The sequence below is a fragment of the Branchiostoma belcheri genome, unplaced genomic scaffold (assembly GCF_001625305.1).
Source record: "Branchiostoma belcheri isolate BF01 breed outbred unplaced genomic scaffold, Haploidv18h27 scaffold203, whole genome shotgun sequence".
Classification (NCBI taxonomy): domain Eukaryota; kingdom Metazoa; phylum Chordata; class Leptocardii; order Amphioxiformes; family Branchiostomatidae; genus Branchiostoma; species Branchiostoma belcheri.
The window spans coordinates 343038-353860 of record NW_017803525.1 but is presented as its reverse complement, the minus strand read 5'-3'; the positions used below and the strand labels follow the sequence as shown (position 1 = coordinate 353860).

Here is a 10823-nt window from a genome sequence, read left to right as displayed (position 1 = left end):
AACTCGGTAACACGTGTCGCTCTCTCCTATATACAACACTTAGTTAAAACAACAATACATGCCGACCTAAAGCAAACAGGGATCGTCGATCATCATGTATTTTATCTTAAAGCCATAGATGCCTTTCAAGCTTTGTTAAAGCTGTATTAAGTAACATTAGGACGATATAAAAAGTCAACTTTAAAAGTCAGTTAAATCAACCCTATACTCTGTTGCAAAAAAGGGACATTCGGGAATTAAGTGGAGGTGCCAAAATATAAATCCTTACGAGTGTGTTTAAAACCTGGAAACACAGCTGTCAGCCATGTTTGTTTACATTCTGGTATTTTTGGTGGTACCACAAACTGAGTGTGCCTTGTGTAGGCTGATTTGGCACCAGTTATCAATATCATAGATATATTAAGTATGAGATAATTGCACGCATTTATGAATTTTATTCAATCTGAATGGGCCTTCTGGTGAAAGTTTGTCCAGGATGAATAGATTATGTTATATTTCAATTTTAGTGCAGAAATGTAACATAATGCCCCTTTCAGGAAAAGTCAGATAAAAATATTAATTAAGGGGTTTAAAACTTTGATACAAGAAAAAGTACGGAATGGAACGGAACTCATACTTTTAACATCCTTATAACAAGTCGATTAAAATTTTACCTCCTTACTTGTAATGACTCAATATTATTATTGACTCAACATCCGTGTTTTATGTGCTATCAATGAAATTATTTTTTTTATTGGAACATGTAATCACCAGACGTGGTGACTATGCACTCAAGTTTCTTCAACTTATATTAATGTCGCCACCAACACAGGGGAAAAATACATTACAGGACAATACTCATTTACACCTGAGCTAAGTGAGGAAAGCCGTGTAAAGTGCTTTTCCCAAGGGCACAAGATCGGTGTCATGTCAGGACTCGAACCCGGGACTCTTAGTTCCGAGTCACGCACTCTGCCCCTACGCCACACGACCACACTGAAATTATTTGGCCGGGGTTTCTTTGGTGATTTCTTTCTTTACAGTCCACACGGCGATCTCCCTCACCAGTATCCACATCTTCTGCTGTTCGGTGACCGTGACCTTCAGACACTTCACCTCAACTGACCCCAGTCCTTCCATGCCCTGAGTCGCCATCTCAAATCTTCCGTTTTCGAAGTATCCTAGTTTGACGTAGTCCGCACAGTTCGGAGTGTCATCCTGCTGGCTCATAGACAGAAGTTTCGGGCTGACTTGTACTGTGCCCTTCTCAAGGATATCCTTCGGGTGTTGTTCAGAGCTGGTCTCTATGACAATCCTAGAAAGTCTTGCAGGTTTCTCGAAAAGAACGAAGAACGCTTGCCCGCTCTGCGGCGCCTCGATCCAGAAGAAGCCGGGTTCGGGGCCGTAGGCAAGCTGCGGCTTGAACTCCCCGAAGGCGGCCATGTCCGAGCTCACCACCGCTGGTGGGTTGTCAGAATCGTTGTACTGTCTCTTCATCGTGTCCACGTAGAAGGCGTCAACTAAGTTCTGCTCCTTCCCGACCAGTGAAGAGCGTTTCCCGATGTGTTGGAACAGCGACGGCCGTCGTACGAACGTCTGCCGATGTGGTAACAACTTCAGGAAGTGTCGAATCAAGAAGTCGTTCGGCATCTCTTCGTAAAACAGCAGAAGAAAGTCCGCAAGTCTTTGCAAGTCGGAAGACCTGAGAAGTTTTCCTATAAACCCGAGGTCGGAAAATTCCAGCATCGACCAGGCGGATTTTTGAGCTTTGATGTAATCCCTTATTGTTGTCAGGTAGTGTTCTGATGAAACGACATCGTCTTCCAGTTGTAGGTAAAACTCCGACAAACCACGGCAGTAGCTAAAGAGGAAGGCGTAGTCCACGCATTGCTTGGAACGCCATTTTACGCGATCCTCCGAATCATTGAAGTTCTGTTTCAAGCCCTCTAGTTGTGGATAAAATGATATCGGCGCCTGTATCACCTGCATAAACCCGCCATCCAGGTGCTGGGAATAGTTCTGGGAAATTTCTACAGACAGTTTCTTGTTGTGATAGCTGTCGAAGTCCGCTAGGAAAATGACGACAGTGACTTGCTCCCGCTCGGCTTCTGTAGTGTGCTCGATGAGTGAGTTGATTGTGATGCCGAGGTACTGGCTATTCTGGTCTCTTTTCACCGTTGAGATGCCGATGGTTAAAAATCCTGAAAAAAAAGACACAAATTTTCATATGAAAGCAAACAAAAACTAGCCTCCACCAGGTCTACCTAGGAGGGTACGGATCGTAGAATTCGGTGAATAAAGGTAGAATAATTGACCAAAAGAGTTTTTCCACGGTAAAGTTAATAACAAGTAAAGGAACTTTACGGTGGTCAAACTTACTCTCCAAGCAGAGGTTGATGGTGGAAGATCGTTTTTTTTATGTATGGCCCGTTTTTTTGTCGCGACCAACGGGCCATACATAAAAAGCAAACGACCTTCCACCATCAACCTCTGCTTGGAGAGTAGGCGAAACTCCCATGGTCTATTACTCGCCATATTCACACTTCGTTATACCCGTATCGGAATATGTCATAACAGTGCAAGAAATATTGATATGAAAGAAAAAATGCAATATTAAAGATTATTCAAAATATTCAACGAATACAACGAAATCTTATGTTCCCTTCACAGTTATTCCGAATCGGTCAAGCAGAATCAGACAGAATGAAAACTTCTTTTATATCCTTGGCTATTCTTAAAGATTCGGGGTGTATTCCAAATACTAAAGCCCATTTCAGTCCTCATTCGTATGTCACCAGAGTGATTCGAACACTAAAGGTCCTGGAATATTCAGGATGCAGTCAGAATACACTTCGAATTCCCTTCCATATTTTTACAATTTGAATCCACCTCGAAAGTCCTCAGCATGCTCATAACATTCGGGCCTGACACAACTCAAGAATGAGCGCACGTGTTTATTTTGAACGTAGAGATAATATATTCAAGACTAGAAAGGCCAACATTTGCTTTGGAGCAAATTCAGCATGACTTCACCACATTTCACGACATGGCAAGGAAAGAAGGAGAAATACAAGGGAAAACAATTATTTACATTGATATAACTATAATATGAATTGACAACAGTTGGATAGATGTCCCTTACATTATTGGTGGGGATTATTAATTGCGTAATGCAAACTTTTCAAGATAAAAAGAAGGGTTTATGTCCCGCATTCCAATGCTGGAGCAGGGAAGCTTGACATACCTAACAAAACACTTGAATAAAGTTCATACATGGCTTTGTACAAGTGTTAATTGAGTTAACCCAATCATATCCGAACAGCCAATCAGCAAGGAGAATATAGGAAAGCTGCATGCCTATTGGTTGCCTGCTCTATATGCCATTCTAATGACTCATGCCCAAATAAAGCTCAAATAAAACCATTCTAAAAGCCTGAATCACAGAAATGAAAAAAAAACGCCTGGGGGTATTTGGGGGCCCCAAAAATAAAGGAGTTGAATCAATTCAAAGAAATGGCAGGAGAAGGAGGAGAAGAAACACGAGCAAAAACAATATGTGGTGAAGTTATAAATATACAAATGATTTCCATTCAGACGGCATTCTAGAAGTTTGATGTTCCAGTAACCTACCCTTTGTCTTGCGTGGTTTCCCTAAAACTCTGGCAGCTTCTGTATCGACGAGACCAGATCTGCTACAGTCTTCACAGACTATTGATTTATCCTGGAAAACAATTCGAATATCTCCGTTTTTAATTGCATCAGGTAGGTGAATAATTGAAGCGTAACGTTATTCAAATTTATTTATTTATTTCTGTATTCCAAGGGGGCACTACTCAGTGACATAGCACTGCTTTATAGAGTGGCCCTGGGTACGACACATATATACATGGAAATACAACAATATATACACCAAAAACAATATCATAAACGTGATTACTCGTAATCGGGGTCATGCCAGGTCATAATGGAGGGTAGTCAGAGGTCACGTAACTGAGCATACAGTGTTCTGAACGTCTGTATCGACGGTGCAGTTCTAACACCGAGTGGGAGTTTATTCCAGCCCACTGCACCTCGATAAGCAAACGTTCTCTTGCCGCATTCCAATCTAGCTTTAGGAAGTCGCAGGGACTGGTTCATACTGTGTCGGGTGGAGTAGTTGTGGGTTTCTAGGGTTCGGTTAAAGATGTCTAGGTACTCAGGCAACTGGTTGTTTATCGACTTTTGTACAGTTTGTAGGAGATGCTGTAGGAGATCTGGGTTCATTTCGTCTTTCAAAGTCTACCACATTTGTACATCAAACCTTACCCCCCCCCCAAAAAAAAATACAGTCAAACTTGGCACAGCGACCACATCCATAAAACGACCATCGGTTTACAACGACCGTTTTCAGTCGGTCCCGATTTTTCTCCAAGCACTAAGCATTGTGTCCAAGACGACCACTTGTCTTCTGTGACCGCGACCACCCCAAGTTGGGTCCGCAAACGACCACCACTTATATAAAAATGTGAACTAAAATTAGACTCCATATTTAGTTGAAATAAAGGATGTCCTATGTTTATGTTCATGTTTATGTTTTGGTGTCTTATATGGGCTGGGCATGTCTGTGAACTAACCTCATGTCTAGCTTTCACCAGTGGTTTGCTGACTTCCTCTCCAGTGTTGTCTCGTCTTCTTAGTATCTTGTTGAATGTTTTGATTGTATCTATCAGCGCGTCTCTCTGTTCTTCACATGACGAGTCCGTTTGTTGTTTTGTCTGCTCCTGCAAAGTAACTGGGAACAGACAACATGCCAGACTGGGGTTAGGGTTAGTCTACTGCTGGATGCTACCGTACAGTACTCTCATGTAGATTGGCCAAAAATACAACGCCCCTGACAATGCATCAATGCATACACGCACACACACGCGCGCGCGCACACACACACACATACAAACACACAGACAAACACGCGCACACACCACGCGCACACAGACACACACACATACACACACACACACAACACAAACACACACACACACACACACACACACACACACACACACACACATACACACACACACACTCACCACTCACCACTCACACATACACACCACAAACACACAAACACACACCACAAACACACAAACACATAAACACACACACACACACCACAAACACACAGACGCACACACACACACGCACAACACACACCACACACACACACACACACACACACACATACACACAGCATACACACACCACAAAAACACATTACTTTAATATGCATTGTACTTTTATATACATGTCTCTCAAGGAATGATGACGAATTGCCAATCTATGTGAATTCCACTTGACAGCTAATAAAACCAAACACGTGGACAATGTAACATTTTCCGTGATCAGAAGCATCCTTCTGTCGAAGTCCCTTAAAGAACAAGCAACTCCGATATCAAATCTAATCATATTCTAGGTGAAAAAAATCTTACTGGTCATAATCCAGGCGTTAAGAAGCACGAACATCACCAGCGTTCCCAGGATGACATTTCTCAGCTGCCACAGCGTCCAGCCCGACCTCAGGACCATCTTTTGTGGTGGTTGCACCTCTCTGTTTTTTGGCGACGTCTCAGGGAGGAGCCTAATGGTACAGTATTGTGTACAGTTTGCAAGAATTCTAGGAATGGCACAGGCATTTTGTTTATCCACAGGCATGGAATGTCCACAGGCATGTCTCTGAACCGCATCTATGCCCACATTCATGGAAACATGAAACCCTTGGGAAGACATCTCCGCTCCGGATGGCCCTACTTTCTGTGACCCCGGGGCTCGTTCACTATACACTCAGGGGAGGAGTGCGCTGTATCTGTGTAGACTTTACAGGTACCAAGTCTTCCTCTTCCTCAATTATGAAATAACTCTAACAGAAACCATCGTCGCCATGGCAATGTATGTTTTCATTGCCAGTCTTGTTGTTATCATTCGGAGAAATATTAATTATTAAAAATCGAAGCCATCCTATGCAATATCGGGGCGGTAAAAATGTATAAGGAGATCTGTCTGAAATCAACACATACTGCCCATCAGAGTCATCAACCAAGAATTGAGGTATTCAAAAACTCGTATTTCCCCAGAACTATCGTAGACTGGAACTCGTTGCCACCCAGCACAGTTGGGGCATTATCACTAGAAAGCTTTAAACAACTCCTGCAATCAAATGTGCAAAGATTGAGTGTGACAAGTCGTTCGGTATGATACACGTGCTTCCACCGCGCCGCGTGCCTGCGAAGCTGGTGTGTTACGCCGAAGGGCTGTTATACCTGATATATCGATACAGATACAGATGCCCACACATTAGCACATTGGCATCAGTATTTCATACTTTGTACGTTTAAACAACACAGAAAAAAAGACGAGTCCTTTATTTTCTGAGTGGTACCCTCAAAAATCAGCCCGGTCTGCGACCAGTAGCCGTTGACTGGCATTTTGCTCTATGAATATTGATATATATTGGGATAGTGTTGTTTCAACTCAGTGTGCACGTATGTGACTAGAATGTTGACTGAAAAATCTGTTTTTAAAACCCTAGGCATGGTGGCCTTGAAAAGGTGCACTTAGGTGCACCTGTTCCACCATGCCCTCCATGTATATTATGTATGTGGTCAATCGTAATAAATAAATAAAATAAAATGAAACTGCAGTGGGCAATTTTAATTGATACGCAACATATTTCTCCCCTCGAAAAGCACATTATACAATATAAAATATTTGACAAGACCGTCCAGGTATCGAGAATAGTAATAATACAATAGTCCACCCTCCATTCTCAGACAACCAGAGACATTAGCAGACAAGTTAGACCACCTCACAAAATACTATGGGGAACGAGTAAAATACTGGATAGTTTGAGAAAAAAAATTGTTTTTCCGACGTCACAGGCGAATGGCATTTTTTAGAACATACAGATCCCAAAACGTTCTGTAGAAACATTTAAAGAAAAAGACATTAAAATAATCAAATTATAAACAATAATTGATATCAAGCCTTCCGAAAATGGCATTTGTATCTAAATGCGTGTACGAATCGCTTAATTTTTGTGGTAAATTCTGTGTGGCTACCAAACATTACTTAAACGGTCTACAACTAATATTCGGACTACGAATTTACCTTACATGTATATTAGGTAATGGCGCGGTCACATTTCCCAACCCGGGGCCCGGCCGGGCAGTCCTATGGAACGAAAATTATGATATAAGACAGCAAAACACAAAAAAAGTTTTAGAAATTTAACCATGAGCACTATTTGTGCATACTCTTAATACAAATTGTTTATTTTTCGTCCACGCAAACAACCCGGCCAGGCCCCGGCTTGGAAATGTGACCTGGTTACCAAACCTATTTTATCTGGCTTGATGTAAGGACGAAAGAGACTCGGCAGCTAAAATAGGTTTGGTGACTACAACACCTCAGGAAAAGGAGCAGACAGGTACCCAAATACGGACCAACCTTTCACAGCTTGAAGATTTGCGCTTCTCAGTCCTTCTTCAGATTGTAGAATGATCGAATGGGGTTCAAATCATTTCAAGAAAGCCTTCGCGATACCAAAACAACCGAAACACAGGGAATAATTTCTGAGTTGTCTTGAGGTCAGGGGTTATGAAACGAACAGGACCGGTTCGACTGGGTACAATAGGTACATATGCCAGTCGACCTATTTTCCCAATAGTGAGACAAGGACGTTGAAAAAAAGCGATGAACAACTCCTATTGGCATTTGAAATGAGATGTCTGCGGGCTATCCTGAATGTCTCAAGGAGAGACCACATTTTATTTATTTCTGTATTCTTTTACCAGGGTGGCACTACTCAGTGTCATAGCACTGCTTTTCAGAGTGGCCCTGGGTATGACACATATATACACGGAAATACAACAATATTTACACCAAAAACAAATCATAATCGTGATCCATTACTCGTAATCGGGGTCATGCCAGGTCATAATAAGGGAGGGAAGTCAGAGGTCACTTTGAGCATACAGTGTTCTGAATGTCTGTATCGACGGTGCAGTTCTAACACCGGGTGGGAGTTTATTCCAGCCCACTGCACCTCGATAAGCAAAGGTTTTCTTGCCACATTCCAACCTAGCTTTAGAAAGTCGCAGGGACTGGTTCATACTGTGTCGGGTGGAGTAGTTGTGGGTTTCTAGGGTTCGGTTAAAGATGTCTAGGTACTCTGGCAACTGGTTGTTTATCGACTTTCGTACAGTTTGTAGGAGATGCATATGACGACGTGAAGACAGATCTTTCCAGCCAAGGCTGGATAGATGATCAGAGCTGACATGTGATCTATATGGTAAACCTAGTATTATTCTTGCTGCTCTGTTTTGGAACTTTTGTAGCTTGGAACATTAGAAACGAGGAAATCCGAGCTATGCTGGGAAGGGAGGATACAGTTATTGAGGATATTCGTAAAAGAAGGCTGAGGTGGTTTGGTTACGTTCAGAGAAGACCACCAAACTCTTTTGTATACGGGGCCTACCACCAGGACTAGAGGAAGTCACCCCCCCCAAAAAAAAGATGGCGAGACCAAATAGCCCATGACACTGGATGGTCCTTCAAGTTTGCTGAACAAAGAGCTAAGGACATGAAGACGGGAGCGAGGGGCCAGTTCTGGCCTAAGAATTTAGACAGGTAGGCAGGACCAGTCGAACCACAGGTCATCATATCATAGATCGCGTCATCCTTTGAAGCCCCTAGCCTGTCACAACCTGCACCCTACCTCCAAACAACCAATGTTTTCTGAAGTTCGGGAGCAGTCTTACCAGGCTCAGTCCACGTATACCTTTCTATACGAATCGAATTTGAGTCACATTTGAGTCAATATTCACACCTAAATTCGCCGGGAATCTCCCGGCCATGATTGTTTTTAATTAACATTTTTAAATATTTCACTAGCGCAGCCGAACAGTTGCCAACCTCGCAGAATACTAGCCTCATGTGCAGGCCTCTAGGCGGGTTGGAGTTTTGACACTGCGTTTTGTAGAATTTTGCCGGCCATCATACAACCAGCCGCCCAGAGAAGGTTTGTACACGGTGGTGCAACAAAAAGACCTTAAACCTACGTAGATAATGTTTAAAATGTTTACGTTTTATATCTACAGAGTTTTCCCAGTACAACCATGTACTATTTCTTGATACGCCGGTGAAGGCTAGACATCCAGATAATTAGCAGTTACTTATTAAGCAACTGGAAAATCAAAAATCATAATCCAGTTGCTTGAGTAACTGCATTTTGGCGTATAGAATTTCTTTTGTTCGCAATTTTCCCATTCCCAGGATGCTTAATGCAAGGGAGTAAAAATTCCCAGGCTTCATAGCACCAGGGGGTCGATATACGTGAAACTGTTGACTGCTTGTTTTTCAGGATGTGTTTTGTGAAGGTGGAGCATTTTCTGTTTAAAATTAAGAGACTTACTACAGGTTTAATCTGACAAAATAGCATGACATTCTTGCGTTTTTCTGGTGAACAGGGAATGTTTTGTTTATAACATAAACAACATAGTTGTTTTGTTTATATAACAAATAACAACATACTATTCTCTACATAGTAACGTTATACCGTTAGGGGATACAGCTATTGCTAGCTAGAGATAGTGCAACACATGTTATAGTAAACTATATAGATATTAAGGAGAAATCTTTATTATTTCATATTCTGTCATGAACGAATGTCAAAGAAAAACAACACCACAGGGACACATAATTCCGACTCCCTGGCGCTATGCAACCTGGGAATGGGTAACGGTGAATAACAGCGAATGCCATGGTGTTTCAAACATTGTTTTTTGTCACTGAGTTTGTGTTGTCCCTGTTTTTACTGTTAACTAAATCCCATTAGCTAATACAACGGCGTGATATCCCATTTACTCACTTTTAAACCAAATTCTGACTATAGTATAGGAGATAACCCATACGAATTTAATGATATAATAATTGTTTATTGATTGATCGAAGATTACAATCGCTAGCATGTGGCAGCGCAACTAAATAAGTAGAGCTAAATTATATGGTAGCGTTTAAAAACAGAGAAACAAATATTGCACAGTTAACAAATATACGACTAGACAAGTGAGTATTTCACAGTAACATATAGACAACTAAATATTAAGCGAGTAAAATAAACTTAACAATATTTATATACATAACCATACCGTTTGTTTACAAATAGGTAAATATATCAAATAATGTTCAGGTCTTAGAACGAGTAGCATAAGTGATATACGTCTAACCTACAATGTTGATTTGTTCATATACTTGTATATACTAGGTTGATTAATTGGTATCCATTTGTTTGTATGTTTAGTTGTTGTAGTCTGGAAGTTTTTTTAATGATTTGATCATGTTCATTCAATAAGGTCTGTTTACCATGAGAATAACGTACTGAGTAGTTGTTGATTGTTGATTATATCTACCAAGGTTATGTATACACAAAAGTCATGTAAAATGAAAAATGGGTAAAACGGTGAAAGATATGGCTTGTTTTTTTAATGCACTGGAAAATACTTCTTCGTGATTGAAATAGAACGTGATGATTGGTATCAGTTACCGTTTTTTGTTTACCCAACTTACCAACAAGCACATTTGTAAATAATTAATTACTTCGTGACAAAAGGTCTAGAGAAGCATTGCTGATAGATACACAGTGCAATATGTCAGTAGTGTATGTTAAAGATTACTGAGGGTTACAGACTTTAACTTATACATCTGTTTCTACATAGTAAATAAAAAAAGTTGCATCATTATCATCATCATGCCTCCGGATTAGTTTATAATCCGGTGAGGTACACTTGATAAAGTTACTCCAGTATGTCCTA

General features: G+C 41.1%; 1 protein-coding gene across 1 annotated transcript; it reads right to left on the bottom strand.

Annotated features, from left to right (window-relative positions):
* Nucleotides 1-885: 885 nt before the first annotated feature.
* On the bottom strand, nucleotides 886-7601 carry LOC109469461 (alpha-1,3-mannosyl-glycoprotein 4-beta-N-acetylglucosaminyltransferase C-like). The gene is made up of 5 exons (XM_019767980.1): nucleotides 7459-7601; nucleotides 5445-5593; nucleotides 4593-4750; nucleotides 3610-3700; nucleotides 886-2180 (listed from the first exon to the last, which is right to left on the bottom strand). Exons 2-5 carry the CDS (start codon nucleotides 5539-5541, stop codon nucleotides 982-984), a joined length of 1545 nt encoding a protein of 514 aa, XP_019623539.1. The 5' UTR covers nucleotides 5542-5593; nucleotides 7459-7601; the 3' UTR covers nucleotides 886-981.
* Nucleotides 7602-10823: the final 3222 nt, after the last annotated feature.